This window comes from Carassius carassius, chromosome 14, assembly GCF_963082965.1.
Source record: "Carassius carassius chromosome 14, fCarCar2.1, whole genome shotgun sequence".
NCBI classification, from domain to species: Eukaryota; Metazoa; Chordata; class Actinopteri; order Cypriniformes; family Cyprinidae; genus Carassius; species Carassius carassius.
The window spans coordinates 5217887-5237277 of record NC_081768.1 but is presented as its reverse complement, the minus strand read 5'-3'; the positions used below and the strand labels follow the sequence as shown (position 1 = coordinate 5237277).

The 19391-nt window shown below is 37.1% G+C and overlaps 1 protein-coding gene across 2 annotated transcripts in view; it reads left to right on the top strand.

Moving 5' to 3' along the window:
* Positions 1-19391, top strand: part of LOC132156771 (cadherin-23-like) — a 235750-nt gene that overhangs the window by 116453 nt on the left and 99906 nt on the right. For both annotated transcript variants that reach the window (XM_059565791.1, XM_059565790.1), the window contains exon 10: positions 11151-11263. In XM_059565791.1, the coding sequence (XP_059421774.1) occupies positions 11151-11263 (113 nt within the window). The remainder of the gene's footprint in view (positions 1-11150; positions 11264-19391) is intronic.

The following is a 19391-nucleotide window of genomic DNA, read 5'->3' as shown; positions in this document are numbered from 1 at the left end:
CATTTGTTTTTGTGTGATCCAGTTTGTGGATGTTAGTGGTGCCTATACCAAAAGGAAAAGATAAAGATGAAAAAAATAATAATAATAACATACTTTACCTTGAAAAGTTTGGAGTCAGTAAGATTTTTTTTATTATATATAAAATAGTATGTTTATTCAGCAAGGATGCAATAAATTTATCAAAAGTGACAGTAAAGACATGTATAATGTTAGAATCCTGAAATATATAGAATCCTGAAAATATTTCAACATTGATAATAATAAGAAAAGTTTCTTGAGCAGCAAATCAGCATACTTCTGAAGGATCATGCGACACTGAAGACTGGATTAATGATGCTAAAAACTCAGCTTTGTCATCACAGGAATACATTTAATTTTCAATTATTTTCAAATAGTAAACAGTTATTTTAAATTGCAAAAATATTTCACAATATTACCGTTTTTATCAAATAAATGCAGCCCGGGAGACATAAAAAATCTTATCACAAAAATTATGTGATGTTTCATATCAGTTGCTTGGTAAATTAGTTTCCTAACAGATTTAGTACACGACTCCCTTGCTGTCAAACACTACATTGTTACGCTTTATGTGTTCATGCATTTGTATGTGCATTTCCTCTTAGTGTTGAACTGTTTGTGTATGTCCTGACAAAGGTCTGTGTCTTAGGTTTAGAAAAATGGCTGTGTGAATTGTGTGTTTGGGTGTATTGTGGAGTCTCGTCCTACACAGGTGTGGGTGACAGGTGAGGGCGCAGTGGTCCATATAGCCAACGGCTGTCACAGTATATTGGCAGTTTGGTCAAGCCACTGAAGCACACAAAGCAATTTAGAGCCATCATGGCTGCTTTGAACCCTCATGGATGATCAATCGCTGAGCAGCTGTCACTCAGCACTCTCTGTCTCACTGATTGGATGGTGATCAGTGAAGGGGTGGGTCACAATGAGAACGACCTCTGTTCCACCTGCTATAGATATGCAGCTTTAGTTTGGTGGCTTTTAGTCCCTGACTTTGTTCAAAACTTGAATAGGCTTTCAAGTTTTATATTTGGCCTCATAATTCTAATTCAGATGTCTTTTTTTTAATAGATTTTTTTTTTTTTACTAAATGCGCAATATGTATAATACACATTGAAGTGCACATTAGTTTCATGTCAAATAAATAATGTGCTTTTTTGTCCTTTTTTTTTAATAGGTAAAACGTAAAAATAGATTTGCAATCTAAAGATTTGTATGTGTGTTTGCGCATATGCAAGAGTGTCACACATGTAGCTACACAAACATACCTGTACCCAGTCACGTTTGTCAGGACTCAATTTTATCCCCTCAACAGCTTTTTTCTGCCCCCTCCTCTCTACACCTTTTGCCCCCAATCCTCCATAATTACCAAGAAGGCTGTGCTCCCTTCTCCGCCTGCAGTGGCCCCACCGTCACCCCATTCTCTGGCCAACAATGGACTGGCATAGGTCCAGTACTCAGTGACTACAGACAGGCCTTGCCCGGGGTTAATCTCCTGTGCCCCAGCCTCTGTCAACATGCCCACACTCTGCCCTCGTTTATTGCACAAACGCATTACGCTCAGACACTATTACAGCAGACGTGCGCACATGAAGCTGTGACTGTTTGTGCCAGGGGAGATGGGAACTCTGGCACTAGTTAGCAGGTGTTTGTTTCAAAGGTTCCAGGAGGAAACAATGATAGGTACGTGGCACTGTTCTTTTGTCAAGAATTGGAGCTGTTGCGATGAATAGCAAAATGCAGAACCCATACATTGAGAGGGTAGGGCTGGGTTAGTCCCAGACCCCCTTAAGAACAAAAAACATTCCCATTGTTTCATTTTCAATTATTCCCCTGACATAGCATGTTTGTTTTTCATTCATCCAACTTATTATCAGTGATGTGAAATTGATTTTCTGTCAGACCATTTCTAAGCACGCTCAGGTGCGCCACACACAGTATTGTGGATCATGGGTCACCGTGAATCCTCATCTGAACATGATTGTTAATATACTTCAGTTTCTGTTATTATCTCAGTTTACCTTTGACTGCACAGTCATGTTGATAGTGATATCTTGTACACCTAGTTGTTAAGATACCCCTCAATGAGGCACACAAACATGGTCAACACGTTCTTACTCCCAACTCTTCAAATATTGACGCTTGGTCAGGACAACTTGGTGTCACTTTCTGACGCACAGGGTACCCCATTAGCATAATTTTTTATGTGCAGGGTGCTCTATTGCTTTAAATAAGAAACCCTTGGCATCAAGATGCCGACACGAAAGGTACTGGGAATTTTTTGTTGTGATTAAATAATAATAATAATATTGCCATTATTGTGTATACAGTATTTACACATTTATGAGCACATAACCCAACCCCTAAAACCTACTATTTGTCAAAAAAAAAAAAAAAAAAAAAAATATATATATATATATATATATATATTTAAATATATATATTTTACCGGCAGATAAAACTACAGTCATTATTTTATCTAAAAGTATTACTATTCAAGGTCCTCTGAGGCAAACCAATTGATTTTTGAGGGGAATAGACACCATCGCTGTCTCCATACAGAGTAAAGCTCATCCATAAAGCTGCAGTCTGTGTATTCACAAATTCAAATTTTTGTATATTAAAAAAATGCCACCAGAAGAAGCATTACATCAACCTTGGTTGTGAAATGCTTTTGGCTCTCATTTGTCTCGTGACTGATTGCTTCATGCTACGGGACGGGGGTATCTTTTTGAATGAGATGTGAGCGTTTTAAACAGAGTGGGATCATTTTCAGCTATTAAAACCTTATGTTTTACTGTCTTCTTTGCATAAAAGACATTTCACGGCTTCAGAAGGACTTGGAATGCAACATGACTTGATTGTAATGCTTTTATACTGCTTGTTTATGGTTATATTTTGCAATAAAGACCTTTGACTGCACTTACATTTGCCTATTGCATGTTTTATATTGTTCAGAAGTGGGTAGGTTTAGGGTAGGGGTGGGGTTAGGTGCTCAAATGAAAGTATAAATTTATATAAAATTATTTCAGTTTTTTTACAAATGCATACAAACTGTTAAATTAAGACATACAACTCAAAACAATGGAGGACCTTGCACGTCGAAACGTGACGCTAAAGGGGTACCTTGAGTTTCGAAATGCGACACTAAAGGTGTCCTGACCAAGTGTCAGAATGTGACGAGATGGGAGTGAGAACGTGTTGACAGTAAGATATTTAAGTAAGAAATTATAATTTTACAATTTTATGTGTAAACTGACAATGTGTGTTTTTGCTCCGCAGTCAAAATAGTTCCAGACATTTAACTTGTTGTGTGTCTTCTGGCAACGAATAGCTACTGAGTTACTGAATAAATTAATGTTTTTGAACAAATCGATTGAATAAATGATTCATTGATTGACATATAGAACAGTCATTTATTTTATTCCTAAATTAATTGTTGTGTTTAATAAACAAATTGGTTCAACAACTGGAACACAATTAACACATTTGTGCAGACTCATATACCTCTTTTACTCTTTCCACGCAAAATATGTGCCATACAAGTTACGATTTTCAGAAAAAATGCTTCCCTGTCAAATACCAAATTTTCTGAGTCTCCGTTTTTTCAATGTTATACACCTAGGGGTGCTCTTATGCATTTTCTGAATGAGACCACAATCTCCCGATCAAAAACACAGGCGAGGAAGAAGAAGAAACAAGAAAATTATTAAAAAAAGCTACAAATGAAACTTCACAGCTTGAACTATAAAGTAGCTTTTCCTAGTTTTCATAGAAATATCTGTAAAATATCTATGTATAAAAATTCATATGATAAGGCCACACAGAGTGTGTTTTTATTTTATTTTTTTATACTTGTGGTTGCAGTCCCTAATTTTTTTTGTAGATTTTGAATTAAGTTATAGGTGAATCTTGATTTGGTTGTAAAGATGTTCAGACTCAGATTTTTCACCCAAATTCTTGCTGTATTTTGTCTTTTAAACCCACTGTTTAATTTCTTTTAATTTCCACTGACACTGAAACCCACCCCTCACTCCAACTCCTCTCCTGCTCGCTGACAGCCTAATGAAATTATTCACTAATTCATGGCATGTCCACTAATTTGTTGCCTGACTGACTTGATAGATGCGACAAAGTGTGGCTATCTGCTGCGCAGGTTCGCTAACCCATAACTGTGAGCTAATTTGCGTCGCTCTGTTAGCATGGCTAAGATCAAGGCTGGCGACGCAGCTCTTGTAGTAAATCAGTCTGAAACAGAGAGATAGCAGGTGCCGCGGAAACAGAGGCTGAGGGCAGGGGAGTCTCATTCCTCTTCTTTAACGTGAGGTTCAGCTAAGCTCAGACGTGCAGATGATGGACTGTGACTTTAATTGATTTTACAGCGCCTTCACAAACAGAAGGTAAACAAGCGCTGTCTGGGAGGAAGGGTGTCAGCACACATAGGGCTGCGACATTAGATGAGGAATGTTTCTGGAAACTGCTGCTTCATAAGACATTTATTACATGGATGGAAATGTAGAAATGTAGTTCTCGGCTGGATCTGTATTTGACATTGGATCAAGTGGGGGATTTTTTTAAATCATACATTTATTGTATGTTTATCGTATGCCAAATTATTTACATGTCATAGGCTAAATAGAACAACTGACTATTGGTCTCTGGAATATTGATAGTTTCATGAATTAAACAATGTTTTTTATCCTTGCTGCAGGTGAAATCATATTTAATGTTGTATAGTTTTTATTAAAAACAGAGCTAATATTGATTTAATGTTGACTTGATAATTTAGCCTTGAGTTATAAACAGTGCTTGTTTGAGTTACTTTCAACACCAACAAAAACAACAATAATTAAAGTTGTTTTTCACTATTTATTATAATTGTGATTAAATAATATTATTGGGGTCAGTAAGATTTTTTTATTTTTATTTTTATTTTTTTAAATCCCTTTAAAGTCCCTTGTGCTTACCAAGGCTGCATTTATTTGCTAAAAAAACTAAAAAACAAAACAAAAAAAACTTGGCAAAGTTGAATATTTAGGAAATATACTGAGTTGTTGCTTCCGAAACATTTCTCAATAATATACATTTTGAAAATAGTAATGCACCTTAATATTTAGTTTGAAAACAGAAGTGCTGCTTAATATTTTTGTGGAAATTATGATGAATGATATGTCTGTTGTAACATTATAAATGCTTTTCTGTCACTTTTGATCATGCTTGCAAAATACAATTATGAATAAAAAATTATGACTGATTAAAAACCTTTCAACAGTCTATAATATTATTGTTTTAGAAGTGTTAATAATAATACTAATAATAATAATAATACATGTTGCTCTTGTTCAACAAATAGTTAACAAATCATATTTAGTTCATCTAATAGACAGTAATTGAACTCCGTTAAAGGGCATAATGAAAGGGTTTCCCCAGCGCTGTAATTTAGCAGCAGCTCTCTGTCTTTGCTGTGGTGTGTTGGTGTGCTTGTCTTAACCTCTCTTAGCTGTTGGCTCTCCGCAGGATTAGAGCGAGTGAGCTATCTGCTCTCCTGCACAGCTCCACTCACTCACACTCACCTCTTTATTCTCTCCATCAACTTCAGCTGAGCTTGATTTCTCCAACAGTGAATTCTCTCTGCTGTCACCCTGTGTGTTGATGAGATGTCAATCTCTGCGGGGGAGAGTTTTTGTTCTGTCAGGTTAAACGCAGCATCATTCTGGTCTTCTGAAGAGTCTGCTTATATCACGCTAATGTAGTCGTCTCTAAATCACAGCTCTCTTCTGCTGACTCTGTGTACAGTTACTTAATTATTAACCTGCGTTTTGTTTTGCTCTAGTTGAAGGAATAATTTATACAAGAATTATTCTGATATTATTTACTCACCCTTATGTCATTTGAGATTTTTTTTAAATTATTGATCTATCAAGCTCCAAACAAGACATAAGTCAGTAATTAAATAAATAAATAAATAAAATCCCTCTTCTTATTTTATTAACATATTTAACATTTAAATTGAGCATTTCTTATGTCTTTGTTACCTAATGCTGTTAGTTTTTGCATTACAAAAAGTCATTTATTTATGTATTTATTTAATTAAATTTTCTCAAAACATCTCATAAGAAGTGTTTGGAACAGTCTTATATTAATATTGTTGACATAATTGTATAGTTTTTGATAATATTTTGAATTAGTTTTACTTTTATGTTCTATATTAATTTAACAACACAAAAGGTTGTGGGTTCAATTCCCAGGGAACACACATACTGGTAAAAAATATATATACAGCATGAATGCACTGTATGTCACTTTGCACAAAAGTGTTTGCTAAATTCATAAGTGTAAATAGACATAAGGTTTCATAGTTAAAACTTATTCTTGTTCTTTTAATTATTTAGTTAAATCTTATTCTTGTTCTTTTAAATATTTGTTTTAGAAATATGGCTATATTATTTATTACATTTATTACATGTTACTTCATTTAATTTTAGTTATTTAGTTGATTTAGTTATTTTATTTTAAATACAAAACTTATATTTTATTTTATTGCAATAATTTTACTATGATAATAATATTTCATATTTATTTTAATAATTTATATTATAGTTATATTTAACGATAAACCCCCTGATTTTAAATAATTATAATTTAAAAAATGTATATAAAATTTAAATTCCTAAAATTTTCATTTCATGCAACTCTTATTTAATTCACAGATACATAATGAGAATATATTTCAAAAATCTTTCATCATGCTAAGTTTATAATTACCGTTTCACGACCTCTGAATGAAATGAATCAGAGTCTGCACCTCACCTTCAGAAATGTATTTGCATTACCAGATAAGGTTGATTATCTTTTCAAATCAGTATGGTCTTACTCCAGTGAACGGCCGAAAATGCTAATTTGAAATAATCCATCAGGTCAACGGGGCTCTTAGCTGGACATTTGATTTCACACTGGGCAATTGGGAAAGTGAATTAAAGTGTGTGTTCTAATTGGCCGCCGATGCCCAAAGGAGCCAATATATCGATGCTGACAGACGCGCATACATTCACTTGTTTCAAGCACTCTCAGTCAATCTGGGTATACTCCCATTGTTTGATTTCCATTACGAAGATGGTTCAGATTGCTATTTGAATGTATAAATCACAGCTATCTCTGCAGGGCAGCTCTGAGTTGCTCATGCATGCTCAACAAGCTCTGTCTCAATCCACTGCCAGTGCTGCAGCGGTGAGGCTGTGTCCAATATAGCATAACTGAACACCCGAGAGGAGAAGAACGAGGAAGAATAAAAGTATGTCTATCTAACTATCTGGCATTGTAGACTGTCTTGACAAACCCTTGTTTTTGTTATTATTTACAGCTGTATGATTTTTCCTCATGAAACTGGAATTCTACTTTCTTACATCGAATTCCAGTTGCAGTTCTGCTTCTGGTTTGGGACTTCAAATTCAAATTTAATTTGAGTTTAAATGCAGGGCTTAAATTGGAAATTAAAAGGCATTTCCATTTAATTCAGTTCTGAATGGCAAACAGCTGTGATGGATGAGTAGGGAGCATAGGCGAAGTTTAGGGGGGGCTCTGGGGGGGGGGGGGGGCACTACAGTGGCACCTGCAGGTTGGAAGGTTTTACATGTGAATGGGGATGTGGAGGAATGTAGGAGTGAGTAGGTAGCGAACGGAACGATCGGGGGGGCTGATGATCTTTAGGAGTACATGATTGTACGTGATGAGAGCTGTACAGAGGTGAGATCTATCATAAAGTACAAAAGAAGACTGTTAGAGAAGCAGAGGTGGAAAGTAACGAATTACATTTACTCGCGTTACTGTAATTGAGTAGCTTTTTTGTGTACTAATACTTTTTAAAGTAATTTTTAAAATCTGTAATTTTACTTTTACTTAAGTATATTTTGTTTAAAGTATTGTTCTTCGCTACATTTGAAAACACATTAATTACTGAGTAAAAAAAATAAATAAATAAAATAAATCGCTCCCTGGAAACTACGTCAGTAAATAATGGGCAGGAGGGCAAACTGGCGCTAAAATCACAAGAAAGATGCAGACGGTCAAAACAGGCGTTAGTGGTGCAGACACCGCTGAAAACGAAACCCCGTCATATTCTGAAGTTGAACTCGAAGGAAATGAAGTGAACCCCTGGCCATATGTATGCTCTATTATGCAGTGTAAGCTGTACTTGCCTAGGAAGACCAGCAGCTTATAAAATCTCGACAAGACATCAACCCTTCGCAAGAATATAGAGGTAAGCTAAGTAATTGCACCATCATTGCATTGGTGGTTAAAATGAAGCTTTGACATTTTAGCAAGAGGTTTTGCATAAATTAGCCAAAAAGACAGTAGTGAGGAGTGTGCTATATATATCATCTGCGATAATATCATGTTTTTTGTTTTAATGATGTGCGCGCGCATTTATAGTGCGTTCTTTCACTGTGTCTCCTAAAGTGCATTTAGAATGATCACAAAATTTAAGATATAGGGGCAGAAAATTCACATATTTATATAATTTCATATATTAAATCAAAATCACACAAAGAATGCCGTCTTTTCCACCAAAAATCATCATGAATATATACATACATATATATAACAGTTCAGTAAAAAAGTTAATTAAGAGACTTGCGTTCAGACACAATATTGCCTTTTTTAGCTCTATTTCTAAAACAGAAAATAATTCCAAACACAGCCACCAAAGCACAGTTTTGCGTCTCTGAGCAACGTGACAGTGTTTCGTTCCTGAATGAATCAACCGTTTAAATGATTCGGTTCAGTCGCAATGACTCACTTATTAACAGTGACTTGCTGACACATACTGGCCATTTTAATTTCACATTTAAAGTATTTTTTGATTTTTTAAAAATAATTAATTTCTTATCATTTCAAATGAGTATTCAACATTTTATGTCTTGTATATCAAAACATTATTCATGCATTTGTAACTGCAGGTTAAATGTATTCTTGTCCTGCACTAAACAGTGTAATACATCTAAATGCCACTTCCAATGAATCTTCTGCATTTCCTCTGCATTAAAAGATGAGTTTGTTGATACTGATTTGCCTGGTAACAGCCCACATTTTTTATTATTCTAAATAACTGATTCCTTTAATTAAAAACAACTAGTTTGAGATTAATAGACCTATCCCAGGGGTGTCAAACTCAGTTCCTGGAGGGCCATAGCCCTGCAGAGTTTAGTTCTAACCCTGCTCCAGCACACATATCATGTAGTTTTCAAATAAACCTAAATTATTAGATTAGCTGGATCAGGTGTGTTTAATTAGGGTTAAATCTAAACTGTGCAGGACTGTGGCCCTCCAGGAACTGAGTTTGACACCCTTGGCCTGTCCCATTATTGACTCCCTCCCACTGTTAAAATGTAACTAAGTAATTTTTACTCTGAGTAAATTTTAAATGAGCTACTTTTTACTTTTACTTGAGTTGATTTTTAGACTGGTACTTTTACTTGTACTTAAGTAAAATTTCATTAATGTAATGGTACTTTTACTTGAGTAGAATATTTTTGTACTCTTTCCACCTCTGTAGAGAAGACAGATTGTGTGTCACTCTGTGCACCATCTGCATCTGCTGGACTTAATTAGTGTGCAGTGCATATACACTGCAGCTGTGAGAGATGGACAGAGGGATGTGAAAATATAATGAAAATAATTAATGAAATATCATATAATTAAGCAAAGTATGGTGTTAATGAGATGAACAGTTTATTGAGGGAGTATGAAATGTTTTGAGTGGAAGATGAATTATAAAAGAATGGTGGATTGGATGGTGAGCTGGTCTAGTGCTCTATTATAGCCCTAAAGTTTGGGCCACTGCTGCCAAGCGCTGAACTAATTACCCAAAACCAGCATGATATCTCAGGAGTAACGGATTAATTAACAGGGTCGGAAGATATTATTTTCCTCTATCCCCGACCAGGGAGAGGTCTAGTCCCAAACCGCACTCCTGCTCTCTGTCAGACAGTTCAGAAGAGGAAGGATTTTGTTTCTGTTTCTCACTCTTTGTCTGTATCTGGTGTTTAAACAAGTATTTTGTTAAGCTAAGCATTGAAGTATAATTTAGTAACACCTAGTATAATTAAAATTGTCTTTATGACCATAATGTTCCAGTTATATTCATCATTGTGTTGGAGCTTGTAGAAAATCTACAATTCTCCCAAAATCCTGAAGTTATGGGCAGTATGAGTGATATTTTATATCACAGCTGGAGTGATATAAATACACTAATATAAATACACACACAGTCACTCCTTTTTATTTTGTAAATGCATGTTATAAATATTATTCTGAACAGTTCATTATTCATGTAAGTATTTATTTGTATTATTTTTTCATACTGTATATATGAATTGTTTGATCTCATAATGTTCAATTAAAATGTTATAACTCAGCCTTCTCTCTGCCTTTGGTAGCATACGTCTGACTTACATTATATAACCAGGGTTGTGTGTGTTATTCAGAATTAAATTAAGAATGCCTTTAAATTACAGTTTAGATTTATGAGCAAAAGTGTGCATGATTGCGCTGCAAATTGGAATGCGGTGAAGTAGAATTACATGGAAATTAATAGTGTTTAAAGACTTTCATGCAACAAATTCTCTAAAAAAGCAAAGTCAGAAAAGCAAAGCCTTTGAAGGGGAACAAGCCTTACAGACTGATAGATAGATCTACAATGATTGTTTTAGAATTATTCCCACTGCAAATTTTTTACATTTTTGGCATAAACTCTCATATCGTTCAGGCTTTATTTCTAGGATAGGGAAATTCAGATGAATTCTTTTAAATCCTTAGCTGACGATAGGGATGTTCCCCCTGGAGTGGAGGTTAAGTGCCCTGCTCTAGGGCAGAATGGTGATTAGGGAACTCAACGACCCTCTGCTTCACCCACGCCTCTGAGGATATTGACCTAGAACCTTTAAGTTTGGGCACAGACATTTAACCACTTTACAATCAAGACCGTCCAATTATTAAAATATCTAAATTCTAAAAAGTCAAAGTGTAATGAGGGTACAGACTCTTCAGTTTAATGTGACAGTGTTCAGTGCAAACAGAACCACCTTTCAACCCTATTGACACAAAATTCAGCTTCCTTTTATTATTCTGTTCATCAGGTAACACCAACAGTATGTTTGCTCTCGACTACATCAGCGGATCCCTGACAGTGAGTGGACAGTTGGACCGGGAAAACCCCTTGTACTCTTCCGGATTCACAATCACAGTAAAGGTGAGACTCAAACCTAGATGTAGTTCTCATGAGAATTCAATAAAAAAAGTGTTTTTGAGTTTTAAAAAACAGTTTCTCAAAAGGATTTGTTCAATTTCAACATTTTAGCTGTTTTAAAACAAGATTATTTGTAAAAGGGTTTTATTTTAGAATACAGTAGAATACAGTCGGAAAAGGGTGGCTTGCCCACTTCAGGTTGGTGGAGAGTTCCTGCCTCAAGTGGAGGAGTTTAAGTATCTTGGGGTCTTGTTCACGAGTGAGGGAAGGATGGAACGGGAGATTGACAGACGGATCGGTGCAGCTTCTGCAGTAATGCAGTCGATGTACCGGTCTGTCGTGGTGAAGAAAGAGCTGAGCCGCAAGGTGAAGCTCTCGATTTACCGGTCAATCTACGTTCCTACTCTCACCTATGGTCATGAGCTTTGGGTCATGACCGAAAGGACAAGATCACGGATACAGGCGGCCGAAATGAGCTTTCTCCGCAGGGTGGCTGGGCAATCCCTTAGAGATAGGGTGAGAAGCTCAGTCACCCGGGAGGAGCTCAGAGTAGAGCCGCTGCTCCTCCACATCGAGAGGGGTCAGCTGAGGTGGCTCGGGCATCTGTTCCGGATGCCTCCTGGACGCCTTCCCGGGAAGGTGTTCCGGGCGCGTCCCACTGGGAGGAGACCCCGGGGAAGACCTAGGACACGCTGGAGAGACTATGTCTCCCGGCTGGCCTGGGAACGCCTCGGTGTCCCCCCAGATGAGCTGGAGGAAGTGTCTAGGGAGAGGGAAGTCTGGGGTTCTCTGCTTTGACTGCTGCCCCCGCGACCCGGCCCCGGATAAGCGGAAGAAGATGGATGGATGGATGGATGGATGGAGTAGAATACAATATAGTATTTTGCCTTCAGGAACTCAACCTGCATCGAAAAGCTACATATGTAATCAGTCCAATGTATGAGCGAGACGTCATGTGCGGGGTAATGTATAGACCAGGGAGCTTAAAAGCAGGTGCGGTGGATACAGTGGTGGCTTCTGTCATTCAGTGAAGCGCTCTGTATGTGTCAGTTCAATAATTATTGTTGTCTGTCCTAGTAAAATGTTTATATTATTTGATAGGGACTGGAGCGGGCTTCACCCTTTTTTCTCCCTCAGTCTCTAAATGCAGTGAGTTCTTGGGGGAAAAATAATTTTCAAGTGAGAGCACACCTATCTTCCTCCATTGAGGGTGATGAGGTCAGCAGGGGCTACTGGGTGGGAGCAGCCCCAGCCGTGGTCCTGCTCCTCATTTGGGGAGCGTCATTTCTCGTACTTCCCCAGTATATCAGGAGTCAGAGTGCCACTTCCAAGCTGAAGGCTTCTAAACAGAAGGCGGATCTGCGGACTGTCATTCTCGCTGGATAGTCTTTAGCCCCTTTCACACTGCGATTCCGGCAAATACACGGGTAAAGTGTTCCGGCAATTGTTCCCGGGTCGGTAGATTTTGCACTTTCACACTGCCAGTGATTACCCGGGATATGTGCCGTAACGACACGTGACATCAGGGCGTGACGTCTAATGTACGAGTCGAAAATGTTAGGCACATTATACTTTCACTGAAGCTGTTGAACGATCTCGGCGTCAGCACAGAAAGTGAGGAACTAAGTGAACTCTGCTTCATTACAGTTTGCACATATGTTTTTGTCTCGAACGTTGATCTTTCTTCAAAACAGCCGGTAAAAGAGTCGCACGATGACGTGCGTCATCACTACGACACGGCATTAGATCTGGCTTTTGTTCACACAGCGCACGTCCCGTCAATACCTGAATCAATCCCGGGACGTGTTTGCTTTCACACAGAAGGCGACCCGGCAATGTACCGGCAATTTGCAGGGTCCGACGTGCAGTGTGAAAGGGGCTTTTGACTAAAACATCCACGCCCCTTTCAGTGGTCAGTCTTTTTCGGGAGAGAATCACTAGTTACATGTTTCCTCCGTGGTTCCTCCGGCCAGGTGAAGCTTATGCTAATTGGTGGATTAGGATGCCATTCCATAGCCCTGAGTCCTCTGATCTCCCCTTTTTTTGGGGGGGGGTCAAGGCTCACTCCTCCAGAAGTTGGGCTTCAGGACACTGCGGGATATCAACTCTGTTTACTTTGTCAGGTACTATACCTTCATTTTGCGCCACTCCTGGCTCCTTTTCTCTCAACTTTGCTGTGTTCTTCCACACTAGGCAGGGATTTTCAAGTCTCACGGAGTGGGCATACTCGTTCGCATAATGTTTAGACACAGAACGAGTCCCTGAAGGGGAACATCTCTAGGTTATGCATGTAACCATGGTTCCCCAAGGGAATGAGACGCTGCGTCTCATTGCTATACTTACAGCATCCCTGCGAGCTCTTCCTTCATTCTACCAGATGCTGCCGCTGTATCCACCCATCTTGCCCATCCATTGGACTGATTACAAACGTGATTCAGATCATGGTCACACTGAAGGCTTTCCCATAGCGTTTTGATGCAGTTCCCTCGGGGAACCATGGTTACATGCGTAACCTGGAGACGTCTGTTTTTAATATATCATTTGGACAGATACTTTTGAGCGCTTCCTCAGTTGTTCCGAAAGAGCTGTTCATAGATTTGTTGGGAAACTGGAAACGTTTTGTGTAAATGGAATCAGAATAGTTAAGTTCCTTAAGCTCTTAAAACCATTTATCATAAGTCTTTCAACCCTGCGTGAGATTCAAATCCACTAATGCATTATTAAAATCTATTCTGTATTGTGTCAAGGTCAAGACTGATTTTAAATGAGGAATGAAATTACATATAAGTAGATTTGTTCTGTTTCTAGAAATTCTTGTGTAGTAGCTCTGGTTAGTCTCTCGTCCCCTGCGCTGAACTCATTGGGATCTCTGCCAGATGCTCTATTGATTCTACTGTAAATATTTGCAGAGTGTGACTGTAATTTATCGAGCCATTTACCCACATTGAGCATATCAGGATCAGTGTGTGAAAAGGTCTCACTGACCCTGGAGCTTTCAATAGATTTTTAACTCTTTTGCATAGCTATTACAAAGTAAATGTGCTAAACTCTTCTCATTACACTAAACTTGACTGGATTGTCCAGGCTTACTGTGCATGTAAAACTTATTTGGAGTACATTACTACCATATGCATTATACTTCAAATTTTGATATTCAATTATAAATAAATATTTTTGTGACATAGATCATATCAACTCTTTTTAAACACGGTCAGATGCTATTGTTTCCATTGAAGCTCTTTTTTTTAATGATAGAAATATATTAATCTATTATGCCTTGTACTGTTGGAATGAGTGACCATGTGACATACAGTGTGTGAGTGATGTCATTGTTATCTTCGTGCCCTGCCGACAGTTCCAGGGCCAAAAACTGGAGGAGTGTGTATGTGTTTTAATGTCCCTCTAGACCTCTGCCAGGGAAACTCTTTGTTCCTATCTCTCCATTTCTGAGAGCTCCGTTTAAGAGAGGCCTTTAGGATCCTGAAATAGTCACGCACACACACACACACACCTTTCCCTCCTCCTGGGTTGTATGGCGAGAGGAGAGAAGAAAAAGAACAAAAGAGGAGAAACAGAGCACTTTAGAGCAAATTATTCCAGTCAAACCCCACATGTGTGATACTGAAAATCTTAAATGACTGTTGTTAATATGGTACATACTACCATTCATATTTTTGGGGTTTGGGTTATCATAGTTTCAACTGTTTTCAACATTGATATTAAAAAGAAATATTTATTTAGCAGCAAATCAGCATATTAGAATGATTTCTGAATGATCATGTGACACTGAAGACTGGAGTAATGATGCTGCAAATTCACTTTTGCCATCACACAAATAAATTACATTAGAAAATATTCAAAAAGAAAAAGTAATTGTATTAATATTTCACAATATTGCAGATTTTTTAAAAATAAATGCATGGTAAGCATATTTTTTTTTCAACATTATAAAAAAAAATCTTATCAACCCCAATTTTTTTTAATAGCATTGTATGCATATGGTGACAAAAAAAAGTGTGTGGACCCATAAGAAATTGGTTGGTTTTTAGAAAACGCTTGTGTGTTTTTATCTTTGTTTATGTTTGTTGATACTTGTGATACTTGACAATTTATGACCAGTTAATCTATAAAACCAACCAATTTCAAAGCTTTCACATAGTTTCTCTCGACACTATTTATAATGTGCTGTAACATGTGTGTGTCTATATGAAAATACTGTTAACCAACAAACTTTTGGTCGCGACATGTCTGGGTTCTTCAGACACCCCAGTAAAGAGCTGTTTTAAGTTAGCACTTTATTCAAATTGAGCTGAAAATGACCAGAAACTGCTCTGTGTGGGATTCTGATTTCAAAAGATTGGTGCCGATTTGGGTCTCTGTAGATTTCTGTCATTATTTCTCTGGGTCGGAACACACACTTGTCATCATTATCGCCTCTGGTCTGATAAGAAGTCATTGAACTACTGCTGGTGTCTGTAAATTTGCACAAGTTGCCTATGCTTTATTTTAACTTCCAAAGCACAACCGCAATGACAAATAAATGACCATATAACACCATCAGTTATGTAACAGTGCCCAGTCTCACCAGCACATAAGTATATAAAAATGCCTACTTTTTGTATTCTTTTTTTATTTTTTGTGTACTCAAAACTTAATATAATATTCTGATAATTCTACATCATAATCAAAATTTGACAAGGAATTCCAAGTGATTCATGTAGTTAGATATCAGATCCAGTCTTGTTGACTGTTACGTTTAAATGTTCACTTATTATTGTTGCCTCTTTCTATGCCCGTAATATTATGTATATTCATGTCCGGACAGTTATATAAATGTGTTTTGGATTCTTCTGCTAAATTTGCAGTCATAAACTGCATAGCTGTAGTCCTCTAAATTGAAATCAATGATTGCCACGAAAAGTGAAACTCAAAACAAAGCAAAGCAAGAAAAACCTCCCAAAATATTCATAAGTTATAGATTTTCATTATCTATCTCGCTCTCCTGAGCCTCTGCTCCTACAGTATATATGTATTTTTTTTTTTACCATTTTATCTTCTTATTCTCTCTCGCTCTCCGTCTCCCTCTCTCTTATTGGTGGCATTATTGATTTTGAGTGAAAAGTAATAAAACTAATTTCTCAACTTCACAGCGCTTGGATAGGCTAGAGCAGTGTTCGAATTGAGTCAAAGCTCTTGGGGGGTCCCCCAACCCCCCCCCCCCCCCCCCCCCCCCCAAAAAAAACAACTAATAATATACATATTTGTATTTATTTATTTCATATAATAATATAATTTACTTTACTTTACTTGTGAATCTAATTTACTTTGTGTGTTTCATAACATGTTTTTGCAGCTGAGCATTTACTATGTAAAATTAAATAAAAATCTATGAAATAACAAGATGGCTCTTCTCTTCTTTCCCTTGTCCATATCTGAGAAAATAATGTAAGATGTAAGTTGTAATATTATATTTGTTGTCGTTACTGTGAATATATTTAAGAAAGCACTCCATGTTATTCATGCTACTTATTAAGGTTATTAATGGTGATATACTTTGAACAGTGCACATGTAGGCATTTTATTTCATTAAAAAAAACTAATTTATCTTGAATGTAGTTACATAACCCTTTCATATTTTCAAGCAGAAGTTGTCATAGTTGGGTAAACTTCTATAGTGGTGAATGAGAGTATATGTTTAAATATATGTTTTGTCACAATAGTGTTTCTACAAGAGGGAAAAATAGAAATAATTTGATACGATTACGATGCTGATGACCATTAATCAATTTTGATCTCTTGATTCACTATCAATTCACATGAATAGGCCTACTGTACTTACTTTTCTTGGGTTAAACTCAGTATTTTCTTGCATTAATTAATATTCACTTGTGTGTGCTTATACGAGTATCTTTTTAAAATGTATAATCTAGTGTTTGATCATGTCTAAATATTTATTTAAATGCAAAACCTAAAAATAACTAAGCAGTTATGACCTGCAATACTCTTTTGAGCAACTAGAGTATGTATATTTATTAGAGTGGGTAAACAATGGCATTGCAAATGGAAATTATTATTTTTCTGGCCACAAAATGACTTTAATTTGCCTCTTTGCATTGAATTTAAAATCCTTTTCTCCACTTAACCTTAAATACTACACTAATTGTATTAGGCTATACATAATAATGGAAAATAGGATACAATTCATAACAAAAACGGTTGATCTGCATGTTTGTCTTCGGCGTAATAATCAATGCATGTGTGTCTCACGCACAATTCGTGAGAGTTAGCAACCCTGCTTTATCATCGTTGACACAAAAAAAGCCTTCACCTGATGAACATTTTCATCAGTAATAATGTCCTTAATTAAATTAACACCGTTTTTGAGCAGTTAAGGTTACTAGATTTAAAATGATTTGTTTAATTCAGAATGGGTGCAATGCTAGCTCCAAACAAGATTCTATTTTTCTCAGAATTAGGTTAGATGGCTAATTACAACTAACAAGCCGATAGTGAGCTAGCATCATAAGATAAAAAAAAACAACTATTGACAGACCAAGATTATAAGTGACTCTCTGATTCTAAGATAAACACTTATCAGTAGCAATAAATTAGGTGTACCAAACAATTATAAAACAAAGAAATATTATCTTACCGTTATCGTGAGGTAAAATAATGACGAAGGATCACTCTGTCAGCCAATCACACAGCGACGTCGCGCCCGCAGTCTGTAAATTCCTTCAGAAAACAGCGTGTGGCGCACTTGAGCCTATTTTCAGATGCACATCTAATTTGAAGTAGCTTTTTATGGGAGCGGCACTTTTTACAGTCTATGGAGCGGCAGCGCAATACTTTGGTAAAAAATAGATAGATAGGGCTATGTCAAATATTGTTTCTATTTTAGTTTTAATGAAAAACCAGGGGACCCCCCAAGGTCATTTTTTTGGGCCTTATGGGGGGTCCCTTGATGCTTATGGGGGGTCCCCGGACCCCCCCCAGCCCCCCCTCAATTCGAACACTGGGCTAGAGTACATTGTGCTGGAGGTCAGTGCATTTATTATATGGAGGGATAGAGAGGAGATGTGCAAGGGGGGGGTTTAACGACACAATTCATGATTAACCTGGACCCACAGCATCGCCGCACCTCCATCCTCCACTCACTCCACATCCCTCCATCACAAAACACCATTATAACCTTGTGATTTCTCTGTGAGTCCTGCTCCATTGCTCAAAAAGGAGGAGGAGAGAGAACGAGAGGGAGGGAAGAAAGAAAGTGATTGTGAGCAATTGTTTCCTGTCAATAAGACTTGTTCATCCTAAATCTTATTGGCTGTGTCTGTCTTCCCGCGCTGGCCCCTGTGTGCCCTCACTTACGGCAGACCTGTGGGATTTCTGCCAGAATCCTCCCCCTCTGATTTAATAAAGAGGCAGAGCTGAACAAATTGAGGAGATTGAAGACTAAACGTTAATGCTGCTTACTGCCAGATTCCCTCTATTATCACATCCGTTCCTCTCTGGTTTCGTCTGTCTCTGTCACTTGTATATCTCCTGTCTTTCTTTTGCTTCTCCTTTCCTTTTCTAGAGCTCCTTTTAATGTTTTCCTTACATTAGAGACATGGATGACAGTGTTGTGTGTCTGCATCTTTTTTGTGGTGTTTTTGCATGTACCGACACTATAAAAAAGAATTTTGAAGCAAAAAACAAGTATGGAATATGTTTTTCAAGAAAATAATTTCAGTTCATCAACTACAATAGGTTCATGTTTAATTCAATGTGTTCCATATTTGTTCATTGTTCACAGAGATGGGACCAAGTCACACATGTGCAAGTCTCAAGTAAGTCTCAAGTCTTAACCTTCAAGTCTCAAGTAAGTCCCAAGTATTTTTTCTTGGGCAAGTCAAGTCACAAGTTATGTCAAGTCAAGTCAAGTCCTGTAGTAAGTCAAGTCAAGTCCAAGTCAAGTCACCTTATTATTGTAATTTTACCTGCAGAATCTGATCTTAATAAAGTTAAAAGACAAGATATAAGTAACAGTAAATTAAAATAATTTGGATTTGCATTGTAAATACTCATGTTCAGTAAAATAGATCATGGAATCAAACAAAATTGTAACTTCATAAAATTATTTATTTTT